The sequence below is a fragment of the Euleptes europaea genome, chromosome 2 (assembly GCF_029931775.1).
Source record: "Euleptes europaea isolate rEulEur1 chromosome 2, rEulEur1.hap1, whole genome shotgun sequence".
NCBI lineage: Eukaryota > Metazoa > Chordata > Lepidosauria > Squamata > Sphaerodactylidae > Euleptes > Euleptes europaea.
In genome coordinates this window covers 38119796-38136578 of record NC_079313.1, presented here as the reverse complement: position 1 = coordinate 38136578, position 16783 = coordinate 38119796, and the positions used below count along the sequence as shown (strand labels likewise).

The 16783-nt window shown below is 41.6% G+C and overlaps 1 protein-coding gene across 1 annotated transcript; it reads right to left on the bottom strand.

Moving 5' to 3' along the window:
* Window positions 1-1305: 1305 nt before the first annotated feature.
* Window positions 1306-16190, bottom strand: HENMT1 (HEN methyltransferase 1). The gene is made up of 6 exons (XM_056845309.1): window positions 16068-16190; window positions 13302-13414; window positions 11022-11156; window positions 10001-10183; window positions 5247-5424; window positions 1306-1763 (listed from the first exon to the last, which is right to left on the bottom strand). Exons 1-6 carry the CDS (start codon window positions 16182-16184, stop codon window positions 1317-1319), a joined length of 1173 nt encoding a protein of 390 aa, XP_056701287.1. The 5' UTR covers window positions 16185-16190; the 3' UTR covers window positions 1306-1316.
* Between the last annotated feature and the right edge of the window lie 593 nt (window positions 16191-16783).

Sequence of the window (16783 nt, the reverse complement as noted above, 5' to 3'; positions counted from 1 at the left end):
TCCTCTTAAAGCCTTCCAAGTTGGCAGCCATCACATTTTGGTGCAGGGAGTTCCACAATTTAACTATGCGTTGTGTGAAAAAATACTTCCTTTTATCTGTGTTGAATCTCTCGCCCTCCAGCTTCAGCAGATGACCCCGCATTCTAGTATTATGGGAGAGGGAGAAAAACTTCTCCCTGTCCACACTCTCCAAACCATGCATAACTTTATAGACCTCTATCATGTCTCCACTCAGCCGCCTTCTTTCCAAGCTAAACAGCCCTAAGCTGCTTAACCGCTCCTCATAGGGCAGTTGCTCTAGTCCCCTAATCATTTTGGTTGCTCTTTTCTGCACTTTCTCAAGCTCTGTAATATCCTTTTTTAGGTGTGACCAGAACTGTACACAGTATTCCAAGTGTGATCTCACCATAGATTTGTACAAGGGCAGTATGGTAGCAGTTTTATTCTCAGTTCATCTAATTATGGCCAGCATGGAATTTGCCTTTTTTACAGCAGCCACACACTGGGTTGACATCTTCATCGAGCTATCCACTACCACCCCAAGATCCCTTTCCTGGTTTGTTGCTGCCAGCACAGATCCCATCAGCGTATATGTGAAGTTGGGATTTTTTTGCCCCAATATGCATAACTTTACACTTGCTCACATTGAATCTCATTTGCCATTTTGATGCCCATTCTTCCAGTTTGTAGAGATCCTTTTGGAGCTCTTCACAGTCCAATTTTGTTTTAACCACCCTAAATAATTTGGTGTCATCTGCAAACCTGGCTACTTCACTGTTCACCCCCATCTCCAGGTCATTGATGAACAGGTTGAAAAGCACTGGTCCCAACACAGATCCCTGAGGGACGCCACTGCTCACATCCCTCCATTGTGAGAACTGACCATTGATTCCTACTCTCTGCTTCCTATTCATGCTCTTCATAGGTTTGTGTGTGAGAAATTATGGGCCAGTTCCTAGTTTAAACAAAATTATTCTTCCACTGCATAGTAGCAAACCACTGGAGGGTACCATTAACAATCTAAATGTTGTTACCAAGAAACACACTCCTATTGTATTGTTTACAGTCCTGCAAGAAAACTTATCCTTGTTATTCACAGCAAAATATTTTATTTCACCGTTACCAAATGTATTTACACTGAAAACTTGTAGAACTTCCAGGCTGAAGAGAAAAAATGTTAACATGCCATAAGATGTTCTATTACCCACACAAAATGAGGGGGCTATTTGAACTTATAGCCAATTTTTAAACTGCCATAAAACATGTTTTAGGTATTAATTTCTGTTTATGTATAGAAGAATCAGTGTCTGATTTCTTCATTGGTTGCTAGCAGGAAGAAGTTGCTTATTCTCCAGCTCTTCGTTTTCATACTCTGTTTCAACCAGCAGTGCAGATCCATCATTGCTCAGTGCAACTTTACCAGTGATAAGTTTCCTTAGAGTTTCAAAAGTGCCACATAGTTGCTTCACTTTGGGAGTTGAAAAGATTTTTGCCAGAGGCACGTAGATAATTTGTCCATTAACGAATGGTTCCATATGTGGATTGTCAGCTTCGGTTAAAGAAGGATATTCTACATTTCTCAGGAAACAAGGTGTCAGGAAGAGAGGGTCTGTTTCAACACCATCACACACTTTCTTGTATTTGGATTTTCTATTGTCCAGAAGCCTTCTTGCAATTGTTTGTGATGTCCGTACAACTTCGTTGACCACTGCAGTTTGCAAATACTTTTCATCTTTAAGGCTTGGATATACTGCTTTGAAAATCTTTAACATATAAAAAAAACCATTTCATATACATCACTCTCGCCTCCATTTTATCCTCACAACCACCACCCTGTGAGGTAGCTTAGGACGAGAGACAGTGACAGGCCAAAGGTCACCAGGCAAACTTCCATGATAGTGTAGATTCAAACCTGAGTCTCCCATGAACTAATCTAATGCTTTACTCTCTAGAACAGGAGTAAGTCTTCGTGTCCACAATCTGGCAGTAGACTTAATAGTACCAGAGTCAGAATAAAAGCAACACTTTGTTCAAAAACTGCCTAATTTCGAGTAATACTGAAGAGAACAAAAATAATGTAAACTAACTGACCCAATGATCCCATCCTAGAGTCATCATCACACTGAAACTACAATTCATATTCAGAGTTGTCCACTGAACAGGTGTTAAGAACCAGTCTAAAGGCCTGTATCTGTTATCAAAGTAGTGTGCCTTGCAGAGTATTTTCTTCCAGTTTGCAATACTGGAAGCAAGATGAGATGTTCATGAGTAGAATTCTCTTCTCCTAAAATGTGTATTAGGTGTAAATAATTTGGGTGGATTCTCAGCTACTTTTGATACCATCGAGCATGGAAACCTTGTGAACTGCCTTTTGGGGTTGGGATTGGAATGGCACCATTTTGAGAGGTTTCAGTGATACCTGGAAGTAAGGTTATGAAGCTGGTGCCGGAGGACTGCTGTTTGGCCCCTTGACTGAGGTACATATGAGGTACCCACAAAATTCCATCTTGTTCCCTCATGCTCTTTAACATCTACCTGAAACAGTTAGGTCAAATCATTCAGATATTTTGGCTGAGTTGTTCCCAATATGTGGGAGCTAGCTCTGCCTTATGCTTCCAGCATATTCCAGGGAGGCTGTAGAAATCAGTGCCTGGAGGCAGTGCTGAGATGGATGAGTGCAAATAAATTGAACCTTAATTGTGACAAGGAGATGTTACTGGTGACTGGAAGAAGTGCCCCAACTACTGAGGTGCCTCCTTTTCTGGATGGTGATCCAGCTGCAGCCTTTCATATATAAAAGAGATCTTGCCCTTGTGGTGCATGCCCTGGTAACACCTAGATTAGGTCACTACTACGTACTCTATGTGAGTTACCTTTCATAGAGTTGGAAGGGACCACCAGGGTCATCTAATCCAACCCCCTGCACAATGCAGGAAAATCACAACTACCTCCCCCACACACCGCCAGTGACCCCTACTCCATGCCCAGAAGATGGCCACGATGCCCTCCCTCTCATCATCTGCTTAAGGTCATAGAATCAGCATTGCTGACAGATGGCCATCTAACCTCTTCTTAAAAACCTTCAGGGAAGGAGAGCTTACCACCTCCCAAGGAAGGTGGTATCCCCTCTCAGTCTTGTCTTCTGGCTAAACATATCCAGCTCCTTCAACCTTTCCTCATAGGACTTGGGCTCCAGACCCTTCACCATCTTTGTTGCCCTCCTCTGGACATGTTCCAGCTTGAACAACATTCAGAAACCAAACTGGTACAGCAAACTGCAGTAAAAGTTCCATGGAACCATATCACTCCCAATTTGTTTGCGATCCCAAATCAAGATTCTGGTATTGACCTTTAAGATCTTACATGGCTTAAGACCAGCATATATTAAGGACTACCTACTCTTATGAACCTACCTGACCATTACAATCATTTTCTGACTACCTGCTTTGGTTTCCAATCATCTGAAGCTAGATGGGTGGTAAACCAAGAAACAGCCAAACTATGGAATTGCCTCCCCAGAGAATTCATCTGTCCCCCTCTACCATTATCTTCTGCCAGTGACCCTTTTTTGTTTTGTTAGTATTCCCTTACTGGGCCTCATTCCTGTTTTTGTTGTTTATATGTTTATACATATAAACATATGTATGTTAATACATATAAACAAACAAAACCTGAGGTCCCTAATTGGGTAAAAAGGCAGGATAAAAATGTTTTTATATAAAAAAAATAAAGTTAGAAGTTTAGGGTTTCAGTTATAAGCTAACTTTTTAAAATAACTTAATTCGACTTAATGCAAAAATCTTAAAACCATACTTAAGATCATCCTATGAAGTTATGAAAAATTGTTCACTGGTAAAGAGTGAAGGAAAACATCTTTACTCATCATAGAGTATAGTAATTCATTTACTTTTAGGATGGACTGATAATGGGGACTGGGTTCCAGCAAGTCACTATAGGTTTCATCCACTGATGCATCTGGGTAACTTTTTATTGCTCCACACTAGCCTGATCTTCGCAGATCTTAGAAGCTAGTCGGCCCTGGTCTGTATTTGGATAGGAGACCACCAAGGAATACCAGAGGCAGGCAACGGCAAACCATCTCTGACTGTCTCTTCCATTAAAAACCCTATGGGGTCGCCATAAGTCAGCTGCAAAAAAAAAAAAAAGTTATACATCTCATTTTGATTAGTCTCTGCAACTGCCCCAAGATTGATGCCTCTACCATTCTAAGGAATTTTGCCTTCGTTCTCAGGGAGAACACTATTTGCCAAGCAACTATTACTACTCATTACTTCTTGCAGAAATAGTAAATACATTTACACTTGAGACATGGAGGTGGAGCAAGAAGCGGCAGAAAAGTTTTTGTAGACATGTGCCAGTGTTTCTGTACAATTTAGAAAACACGTTCTATTTGAGGTAATGAATTTAGACTACCTAAAAATAAGCAATGTACTGTATGTACACACATTTCTAAAATAGTGAAAAACATTAAATATTTAAAGATATTTTTAGTATAATTTCTGAGATTGTATAAAAGTTCTATGTGTGTTTTTTAAAGCGCCGTCAAGTAGCATTAGGTTTTCAAGGCAAGAGACATTCACAGGTGGTTTGCCATTGTTTGCTTCTGTGTAGCAACCCTGGATTTCGTTGGTAGTCTCCCATCCAGGTCAGCCCTGGTTGCTTTTCAGATCTGATGAGATTGGAACAGCCTGGTCCATCCAGGTCAGGGCTATAAAGGTTCTAATGAATTTTAAATCAGCATGTTATGATAATAGCAATAAAGAGTTCAGTTTTTTATTTACAATGCAAATAATAAAACTTTTAAATCCCTGATTTATATCTACATGGGGAAGGTTAAATCAATCCACCATGTGACCAATATTTTAGATCACCAAAATGAAGTGCAGAAATTATTCTTAAACACTGGCTGTCATTTTAAATCCCTAAGTACCTTCTCGATGCCATTGGTTCATCAACTATAAACACATTTGTTTGGAAGTTACGTTCAACTGAGCCTGGCTTTGGCCGGGGAGAGCAGGATAGAAACCGAAAATAATAAATAAATAAACAAACTGAAATAAATAGAAACTCCCTTCCTAGTAATTTTTTAATCCTGAGTTGCTGGTCAGCCATAAGGCCCCTTTGGTATAAAAAAGATAATCCCAAAGGTTTTATTCCTCGTATTTTATAGCAATCATTTTCTATTGAATTTATTCCTCCTTATGTTATGCAGAAAATACACTCACAGTTTTATAAACATGTTCTTTGTATTTCTCCACTGTCTCAGGTTCTCCATTCTTTAGGTACTTTCTCACAAATATACCTATTTGTGTACAAAATCCAACATCATCTTCCCCAGGTGGTGGGGCTCCTAATCCAGTGAACTCCACTGTGTAGTCATAGCGAGCAGCAGCTTCAAGAGCCCTAAGTTTGTGACAAACATCAAAAGAGTCAAGATAATAAGGATGTTGTCCAAACAAACCTACCTTGGTTATCAAGAACGTCTTAGTTGCACTAACGGTTTATCTTTATCAGATCTTATTAATAAGCAAGTGCTGGAATGAAAGGGGTTAATACAAGCAGCAACTACTGGAAAACCCTTTACTTCACAAGCAATTCCCAGCCACCATGCCTTATCAGAGCCAGGTGAGGAAGAAAGCACAAGCAGTTCCAGCACCAAAGACAATTCTTTGCTTCCTTCCCAACACTACCTGTACTGATGAGACAGTGGAGGTTATGATAGTGGCCATGACTAAAGACTACATACAGTAAGCTGGAAAAAAAATACTGCTTCACCATCTATACAAGCAGGGCAACTGAGAAAACATCAAGGGACCAATTTCAACACATTATGGCAATTAAGTATTTCATTTATACCCGACTTTTCTCTGCAATGGGATCAAAGAGTGGCTTATATCATTCTCTCTTCCATTTTCTCCTCACACAACCAAGTAATGCAGGTTAGGTTGAATGTATGTGACTGGTCCAACGTCACCCAACAAACTTCCACTCCTAAGTCCCCATGTTTGGAACAGGCAAGCGCCACAAAATATCCCCTGCCCTTGTTGCCTGTATTGACTTTCAGAAGACTGGAGACAGCTCCATCCTTCTGGCTACTAAAAAGGTAGCTGTCTCATTATGATGAAATAGGCTCCAGGCTAGTGGTTATCAGGCTAGAGTATTAATACTTATCCAATGCAATCCTAAACAGCATTCTATGCTCAGTGATTTTAATGGGCTTAGAATGGTGTAACCCAACTAAGGACTGCACTGCTAGGAATCGTGAGGGCAAGCCAGAGCTATGCAAGCACTCCAGTGAACTCAGACCCCCAATAAACCTGCAATACACCCACAAGACATCTAAGAGCAGGAAGCTTCCTAAGATCTCCAGGACACACAAAAGGATGGATAGCTGATTTGCTTTTGCCAGCCAAAAAGAAAAAGAAAAAAGGCAAGGGTTTGGCAAGTTAACTAGTGACAGTAAGACAATACCAACTATGGTTATCATGCTGTGTTGCATGACAACCTCTGTAGTAAAATCAGAATTTATCACACTACCAAAATGTAGGGCAACATTTCATATTAATCACACACAGCACAATTTCTAAAATACCTGTTACTGCTTTATACTAGGGTTGCCTATTTGCCTATGGTCAAAAGTTTTTGCCTATGGTCAAAAATGTTTTGATCAGTGGACTGATTAATAAAGCACTGACTTTACTAAAACCACCACAAAAATAATCATTAAGAGGTCCTTCCCCCAATCTCTGGCACAAATATCAGACATGTATGTGGCCATTCACACATGCATCTCCAACTCTGGCCTTTCTGGAATCCCATTTTGTATACACAGATTGCAGATTGATGTGGCACCTTCCCCATAAAAGAATGAGACCATTCTTCTAAAAAGGTTAAGAACTAATGAATAGACTGAAGGCAACAAAAAGGAAATCACCCACAAGGCAATCAAAACATTGGTCAAAATACCTACTTTGGCAAGCCCTAATCAATTACTAACATCATTGCTATGCACGATACCAAATTATGTTTCGCTCATGGCTAGCCCAAGGATAGTTCTCTGAATGAGTGTGTGTATCTGAAAACACTAGATGAGAAGATGTGAGGGAGAGTTATGCTAGAAACATGGACCAATGGGGCGGGGGGGGGGGGGCTGCCTTAATCCTTAGTAGTGGAGGTAGGCTGAGATGGAAAACCTTACCAGAGGGTTGTGGTTAAATCCCAAACCTTACATACCTAATTTCCCTTGGCGGGGGAGGTCCTTTGATAGTTCTTGGAGTCAAATTATTTTATTTGCTAACTTCAGACTTCAAAGCATACACTTTTAGCCTAACCTACCTCATATGCTGGGCGCAAAAGCTGACTGTGACAGGTACAGGAGATTAATTTAGCCATTATCATCTTATATTCCAATAGCAATAGCAAAGTCGGCCAAATCTTTGGATACGTAAATCCGGTGACTGGAGCTGTGAACGGGCAAGACAGCTCTTTCTACAAACCTGAAAAGGGTCCCAAGTTTTCAGAAAAATATGAAATTATAAAAAAATACATTGGGCAGTTTAAAAAAAAACAGAAAATGATAAAAGGACAGCCTGTAGTTTTAAGCAACAGATTTCCTCTGTGGCTGCTGCTACATAACCACACCATTCCAGGCTTCAATTTCTGTAATAGACAGGGGGAGGGGTCAGGGCCCTTTCCAGGGCTGTTTTGGCCTGTAAGGGAGGACTAACTGGGCCAGGCCTAGCTAGAGTTGCCAACTCCAGATTGGAATTTTTTTGGAGATTCTGGGGTGGAATCTTGGGAGGGGAGGGTTTGGGGAGAGGAGGAGCCTCAGATACAGTCCACCCTCCAAAGCAGTAACATTCTCCAGGGTGACAGCTCTCTGTCATCTGGAGTTCAGTTGTAATTCTAGGAGATCTCCATGCTCCACCTGGAGTTTGGCACCCTAGGCCCAGCAGCAATAACTGGATGTTTTGATACCACCTGATTTTCATGACTCAGCTGGGCCTAGCTGCTTGCTACTGTTCAAAAGCAGCCACTCTATGAAACTAGTGTGGTATAGCCGTTAAGAGTGTCAGAGTAGGGTCTGGGAGACTCAGGTTCGAATTCCCATCTTGCTGTGGAAGCTCACTGGGTGATTTTAGGCCAGTCATATACTTTCAGCCTAGCCTACCTCACAGGGTTGTTAGGAGAAAAGGGAGGAAAGGGGAATAATGCAAGATTCTTTGCTCCCCACTGTGGAGAAAGGTAGAGTATGAATGGTGTAAATAAATAATAAATATAGCTGAAGATGGGAGGCAGATAAAAGGTATGTTGGTGAATGGCTGAGAAGGAGAGAATGAAGAAGGGAAAGGGGAGAGGATATGGGGCTGCCAGGAGGAGGGAACGGGGAAATAATGTGAGGAGGGGGATACAGGGGAAAGGGAGGTGCCACCCACAAGTCCTTGAGGGCTCCCTATCATGCAAGTGGCCCTGGTCCAGTGGCTGGCACCATACAACTGGACCAGTTTTCCTAGGTAGAGGCTACTAGAAGAGAAGGAAGACGGAAAGCTGAAGATTGGGGGGGGGGAAGGCAGGTTGGCTGTTGGGTGGAAAGGAGAGAAGGAAGCAGGAAAGGGGGGAGTGATTGAGGCTTCCAGGGAAGGGAAAGAGGAAATAGTGGGAGAGGAGGAAATGATATGCCTCTTGCAAGTACCTGTGATTGACTAATTCAGGAAGGATACTAGATTGCTCTCTCTGATATGTTATGACAGAAGACTTAAAGGGTTTTTTTTTTAATGACAATGCCTATTTGTTCTTCTCTGTTATAAATAACCACTGTTATTTTCATGGCCAGAATCTGAAATGATCTCAGCAAGCCAGGACATTTGCCTTTAGGATTAACCTTGCACAGAGTACCTGAACACCTCACTTTGCATTTTAACCAGTTGTAGCAGGCAATTTATTTTCTCTTAGTCTGATCAATACTGCTTCTTCCCCCAGCCTTTTGGCATCTATACAACGGGTCTGAAGTGGTGTAAGTGCCTACATGGCTCTTTCCCCATGTTCTAGGGCACTGGTTCCCAACCAGGGGTCCGCGAGAACTAAATTAAGGTCCGCAAAAAAAAGTTATAAACCCATAATAAATTAATATTTTCAATTAAAAGTTCTCTATTATAAAAATATATATTCAAATATTATTCTAAGTTTAATGTTTAACTAACAGTTATGATTAAAGTTTATTTTCAAATTCTCGGAATTTTTATTTTGAACCTTGGGGTCCCTGCACCGAACAAAAAAGTCCTAGTGGTCCCTGGTCAAAAAAAGGTTGGGAACCACTGTTCTAGGGTATCATATTTTCCCCTACAGTAGCAAATCTATGTCTTCCCATTAAATTATTTCTGGGGATCCCCCATCCCTCAGGAGAAGCATGAGGGGTGGTTTGGGATGCAGCAGGAGAAAGGCATTAGGGAAGCTGCATGTCCACAAATGGAAGCCTCTCCTTTCCTTCTGTGGAAATTTTAGGCAGAATCAGACATCAAATTGAACTTTAAAGAATTGTTACAACTTTTAAGAATGGTAGGTAAGCCTTCTATAAATCTGAACGATTGAAAGAAACGTCTCATCTTTCGTTTTTATCTTGTATACCAGAATGGGTCTAGAGTTAAAAAATTAAAAACAGAAGTGAAGCAAAAGCAATGATTAACAAACAGAAGTCTGTTTGGAGATGCCTGCAGTTATAGCAGTCGCCAGGAAAGGTTTTGCTTCTTACATTTAAGAGGTAAGAATTCTCATTCCTGTCCTTGGTAGCAAATGATACCACCTAGGAATACAAAAAGATTGATGTTGCCACCTACGGAAATGCATTCTTGTCTTGAGAAATTATTTTGCCTATGGTCAAATTGGTCATTAACTGACATATTTAATTGGTTAATTAACCAATGCATTAACCAATGATTTTTGGAAGCCAGAAGCTTTATTAAATCTTGTATAATAAACTTACCAGTTCTGAAACTGTGCTCGATTCCATTCAAATTTATGGTCTGGATGTCTGAATAATGTTACAGTTGGAAGCAAAGGATTAAATTCTGAGTTTGGTGTGCTGATTACAATCATGGCTGGAGACATAAAACCAAATACCACCTCTGGAAATTTCTCCAACTCTTTTGCCTCCAGATGTTCTATTCTGAAAGTATAAGTTTACAAAGGACCTTGAAATCCAACCAGATCTTTTCATCTTCCCGACCAAATACATCAGTAGCAATGCAATGAAACTACCCAGAGGTGGTTATTTTGAGTTGAGCATATAAAGTTACTTAATACATGAGCATATACTTTGTTGAGCATATAAAGTTAATACATGAGCTATACCTTCTATCATGAACATATGAAGTTACTGAATACATGAACTAGTCAAGTATTGTCTACTCCAATCAATGATGGCTCTTCAAGATGTCAGCCCAAGATCCTGCTCAGCCCTGCTTCTTGGATTCTTTCACAGGAGATGCTGAGGAGTGAGCGTGGGGTCAAATGAAGCTACCTTATGCTGAGTCTATACAGGTCAGTATTTCCCACTCTGATGGGCAGCAGTTCTCCAGGGTCTCAGGCAGAGGTCTTTTGCATCATGTACTACCTGATCCTTTTAACTGGAAATGCCAGGGATCAAACCTGAACCTTTTGTGTGCAAAGGAGATGCTCAGCTCCTCAGCATCAGCATGAACTACATTCTCCTTGAACTGTAAACACTCCATCCTGCAGTACTCTACTTTTTACAATCTCTGTGTCCTTTGCCCCTAAGTAGACTGCCTTCATTAAACAGCAAGTATGTGGGATCAGGTTGGTAGAATCTAGCCCTAACTACATTAATTTGTGCAATGCTGTAAAATATAACCTTAAAAATTCATGTAAAAGGAGTATACAAATTTATGTTATTTATGAGCAAAAGCTTAGAGTCAAGAAAATGAGGCTCTTGCTATAGGGTATGAAAAGCCCCTTTTTAAATGCTATTTCAGTAGAATACTCACAATTCAATACATGTTACCATATCAAAGCCCAGCATACAGGGGTCTTTCTGAGCAACTGAGCCCTGATGAAGGATAACAGTCAGGGGTCTTTCAGATGGCTGAAGATAATCACCAGGAAGGGGATATAGCATATGCCTAAAACCAAACAATACATGCATGTAATGAAAGAACATTCAAGGAAATAACTTTCACCACTTCAAGAATAATCTGCACTTACTGTTATCAGGAGTTGAAGACATTGGAACTGCACACAGCAAAATGCTTGAATATTAGTATTTCTCCCCAAATCAGTAAAGGTCAAGGACAACTAAATAACACTTAAGGGAGTCAGATATGCATGTCCGATGCACCTTTACTAGTTTACCCTTAATTTGACAACAGCCAGGAGGCATACATCCAAATAATAACATCTTAACACATAAATATCTAACTTTTTAATACAATTTTTAACACCTCCAACTAGCACCATCTGAAATTAATGAGGGTAGATTGGTAATCTCCTGTATAGTTCCTGGCACCTCACTGGCATAGTTTCTCTTCAATGAGAACATAAGGAGAAGAGAGACATTCAGCCAATGTGTGCCCCACAGGGATACCATCCTGCCAGAAGAGCTCACTGATGTTCCCACTGGACAGACGTGTCCTGACCGACACATCTGTGTATAGCATTTCAGTTCACAGGTCATCGTACTGCCCCAGAGTTGGGGAGAGTGGCCACTATTAGCATAAGTCCTACATACAAGAGCTATTTTATTCTCTAAGGCTACCCTACCCTGGCTAGGCAGTCTGAGGGCCAAACCAGACACGACATCTGCCATGAGTTGGGTCAGGCTTCCTTGACCTGTGTTGCAGGCAGTTATGACACTGAGGGGCTATGTTCTCAAGTGCTCCAGGGCCTGACTGGCCTTGAAAGCAGAGCACAGGGGGAGGAGGGGTTTCAGCCTCCTCCCCATGCCATTTTACTGAGCCAAAATGAGAGTAGGGGGCTCCATATGTTGCAACCAGAGCACATGAACCTCCACATAGGAGCCCCTCCCGGAGCTGTTTCAGCTCAGAAAAATAGCATGGGAGGAGCCTGAATCAGGCTCCAAAGTGCCTCGAAATGTTAGGTTGGGGAACCCCATGGCAAATATCATATCTAGTTTGATAAAGTTGTGATGGTACCCACTGGCAGTCATCCCAGCCAGAAGATGTAAATTGGGAAAGAGAGGAAAAGAGACAGAAATCCAAACCCCTGGTTAAAGAAGTTGATGAAACAGGATTCCAAAGCACCCTTATCTACAATTAAACAATACTTTGTAAAGTACCATTAGGGACGTGGTTCTGGGTGAAAAAATCAGATATAACATGTAGTAAGCATTCACACACACACGTTAGCCTTGGCACAAATAGTAAGAGTTCAGGTGCATAAAATTCTGATTCCGTAAGCGTAAAGAACTTGGAAGACAGTAAGCTTAACCACTACAAATACTTGAGGAATAATGTGGTGATAACTTTTTTGTTGAGGTCCATGTGCAGAAGCATCTGAGAATCATAAGAATGTCCAACTTCACAGAAGTGCAGATATGGTTCAAAGATGAGATGCATTGGTTGAGGGCCAAAAGATATTCATCTGTATGAGACACTTATAATCACTATTTTTAAATAGATTTTCCATGCAATTCTGAAGGGGGGCGGAGCTGCATAACAGCCAATGTGACCCCTATACCGGTGTCCGTGCCACATGTGCCATGCAAAGTGGCATGGACACCGGCGCAGGGAAACCTATGCTGGCCTCGTGGAGCCGCACAGCAGCGTGAGACTCCTGCACCGGAGCTGCATCCCCAGCAGTGTACATCCAGTGGAAGTGCTCACACTGGCATCCTGGGGGGCGTTCCCAGGGGCCAAACTGCCTTAGGCAGTTTCCTAACCCCTTTCAGGCTGAAAATGAGCCATTTTGCTGCCGTCATTGAGATACACCTGCAAAATCATGGCACAGCCCCATGGAACTCTATGGGGAGTTCCACAAGGTTTTTTTCCAAGAATATACTTTCTTTTTCCCCCCTTTTTTTTTACTTTGCAGCAAGCTGCTCTGGAGGCTGCGCCACCTCCGGCTACCACCTATCAACCCTTTTCAGGAATGGGCTGTAAGTTAAGATAAAAAGTAGCAAGTAGTTTTTATATATTCTAAGAAGACAGTTAACTATTGTTCGGAGATTGTTAAATCCTATAAATATGAGAAGTTACTGGGATATAAAACACTACTTTTACAAAAGGGCGAAAAATAATGTTTCTCCTTGCATTTTTTCCTTCATCACGTCCTCACTGATATCTAATCCAACAAGTATTTCAATGCATTTGCAGAATTTCAGCATCCACAGCAGCCTACAGTCAGCACATCCCAAGTCTGCCACCTGTAAATTAGAATTTGAAACAATGCCTTTTAGTGTTATGTTTAAAACTGGGGTGACTTGCAGGCCATTATATTCTGAGATAATAGTTTTTTAAGTATTAACCAAACACCTCAACTCAGGGCTTATCTACATTAGTCAATCTAATGTGCAATGGTGCAGAGTTGAAAATAAATAAATGCACAGCTGATCTGCCTATATGAAAAATATACCCAGAGTCCTGCACTATTACAATATGAAATCTGTTTTGCTGTTGTTCTAGATCAGTGATGGCGAACCTTTTAGAGACCGAGTGCCCAAACTGCAACCAAAAACCCACTTATTTATCGCCGAGTGCCAATGCGGCAATTTAACCTGAATACCACCCCCACAGGGGGCCCAGAGGGAGAGGCTAGGGTTGCCAAGTTCCTCTTCGCCATGAGTGGGAGGTTTTTGGGGGGCGCCTGAGGAGGGCGGGGTTTGGGGAAGGACTTCAGTGCCATAGAGTCCAATTGCCAAAGTGGCAATTTTTTCCAGGAGAACTGATCTCTATTGGTTGGAGATGACCTGTAATAGCAGCTCTCCAGCTAGTACCTGGAGATTGGCAACTAGTTCCTTAGTGTTTTCTCTCTACATATCAAGACAAATGGAAAGGTGTTTGGAGGATAGCTTGTGGGCACTTCAAATGTGGAATAGGATTGCACGCCCCTCTGCCCACATAGACCCAGAGGGCGCCGGAGAAGCCGCTGGAGGGAAAGAAGGAAGGAAGGAAAGAAGGGAAGGAAGGGAGGGAGAGAAAGGGAGAAAGCAATGGAGCAAGGGAGAGAAAGAAAAGGACAGAGGGAGACAGAAAAAGAAAGAGGCCATTTATGCATGGGAGGTTTTGCCTTGGATTTGCCACTCGGTGGGGCACGGCGGCGGCAGGCTTGTGAGAGGCGAGCAGGGTGGGGCAGAGGGCGCCTCCTTCGCACCCACCGGCCAGCCACGCCCATCCGCCCGCACAGGCCCAGAGGGCGTCGGAGAAGCCGCCAGCCATGCCGAGTGTGGGTGCTCGGCTTCTGTTCCCCGCTCTCCCATCCGCCTGGCTGGCCGCGCACGCTCCAGCGGCGGCAATGTGGGAGAGTCCGGGGGCTACCGCCAATTATGTCAGAGGTTCCCCACCCCTGGGCTACAGCCTCCCCCATCCGGGGCAGAGCCGGAAAGGCCAGCGGCTTGGAGGAACCGCGCGTGCCAGCAGAGAGGGCTACGCGTGCCGGAAGTGGCACGCGTGCCATAGGTTCGCCATCACAGTTCTAGATTTAGCACTTTAAATAGAAAAATCTCTTACTACATCTTACAGCTACCTCCCAACTAAGTCACTTATTACTGCATCACTGTGTTGCCCCCCCCCCCCCTGTCTTTCCCCATTTTCTCTGATATACAAGATTACATATACCTCAGAAAGCCCTTCTGCCACATGACCCTCCTACCCGTTGGGAGAGGGGAGATAGGTTAATGGTTCTATACACATGAATGAATACCACAAGAATCTACAATAATCTATTTCTCCAATCAGATTTTTTAAAGGAAAACCTGCAGGGTGCTGACAAGCCTGACATCAGGCATCAACAAAATGCATCAAGAAAAAGATTTTCTACACTGCAGCTTAGTTGCTGCTGACAGAACATCATCTCAAGATCAAGGCCATTTTTAAGCTGATGTTTCTGAAATCAAGACCTTTCCATTCTGCCCATTTTTGTGCAATAAATGCATGTCTGTTATACACAATCTGCATCAGCCCATTGTGGTGCTTCTTTAGTAAGGATAATGCAATTTCTAAGCAGATTTTTGTCTGATACTCATTTAGATCATAGGTAGCCATATTACCTACTTATAAATTTGCTCTATTTGGGGAAATACTGAATTTATCCATTTAGGATGCTTCAGGGGGGGATTCAAATGGGATTTTGCTTATGGTAGTTACTTGCCCTCCAGCCACCAGGTAATATTACCCAATTTACTTTTCAATAATTTACATTCATCTCCATATATATTAACATAAGGACACCACATTTTACTTTTGCTCTGTCTTACCAGGGATCATGTTTCATTTAGCCCTGGAGAGGCATGTAACTACTGTTTTTTATTTAGAAAATAATTTATTTTAGTGCAATCTGAATATACTTTGCACCCAGCAACATCAAATCCATCTGAGTATGCAACACACCTTCCACTCCATTTTGAGGCAATATGCTGCAGACTTGGTGCCTTTTCACTGTGGTCTGAATGAATCATCTCCCCACACACACATCTTTTTGTACTGAACAGTCTGATTACCGGTAAGAGTTCTTGAGAACTCAGAAGTTTGCACGCCATTTTGCAATATTTTGGTTGGTCTTCATAAAAAATATTACATGGCATTTGCTATTGCAATTTCTCTTACCTGTGTAATTGTTACATATAATCTTTAAGCAGACACTATGAGCAACCAGAAATCCTCCCCATGCTTGCCAAAATGCTAAAATTGTTTCTGGTTTAAGCAAATTCCACCCATGCTGTTTCAGTTCTTTACAGCCTGTCATACTGTCCCCCACTATATAACTCCTACAAAAACAGCAGTAAGACTGTGCCTCTAAGGAATAATGATTCTCAAGTCACTGGATTATAAACAAATATTTTCCAAGAAACACATACCGACCTTTTTAGGTTTATGCTTGCTCACTAATTGTTTAATGAACTGGTAGCGTTGCTTGTACAATGGTGGTGTGAATTTAACTGTCCTTGCAAGTTCATCTTTTCTCAGCTTTTCATCCATAATCAGTGCTAAAGTAATACAAAATAGTAATGTTTCTTAAATACTATGTTTATACGAAATATTCTGCAGGTTGCCATTTCTTATGCTTATTTTTGCAGTAATGCAAACTTTGCAGAGAGCTAGATCTGAACCAAGTGAGACGCTCAAACAAATATTGTAGTCGTTGGGACAAGCTAACGTTTAATACCACTTGTTAGCATATTTTGTTGAAGTGGTATACCATACCATCATCATGAGAATCATTTAAAATATACTGATTTATACGGTAAAGCCATTTGTATTGTATTCTTATTAGTATATTTTAGATACAAGAAAAATGACTGCAATAATCTTTACACATTTATATACATAACAGGAATACTGCTAGAAAGGCCTCTCATTTCATGTGCATGAGCCAAGGCAGGATTTACTTGGAAGCAAGCTACTCTAAAACCAATAGTTTTTTCCTTTTCTGTAAATACATTAAAGAATTATACACAAATGTAAATTTATCATTAAAGAGTCATAATTCTACACAGACATCGCATGCAGCAGATAAGCAATTTTTCAAACAATACTCAGGCTTTCCACGTGCTACAAAGACTGTAGGCAAGTTTAAG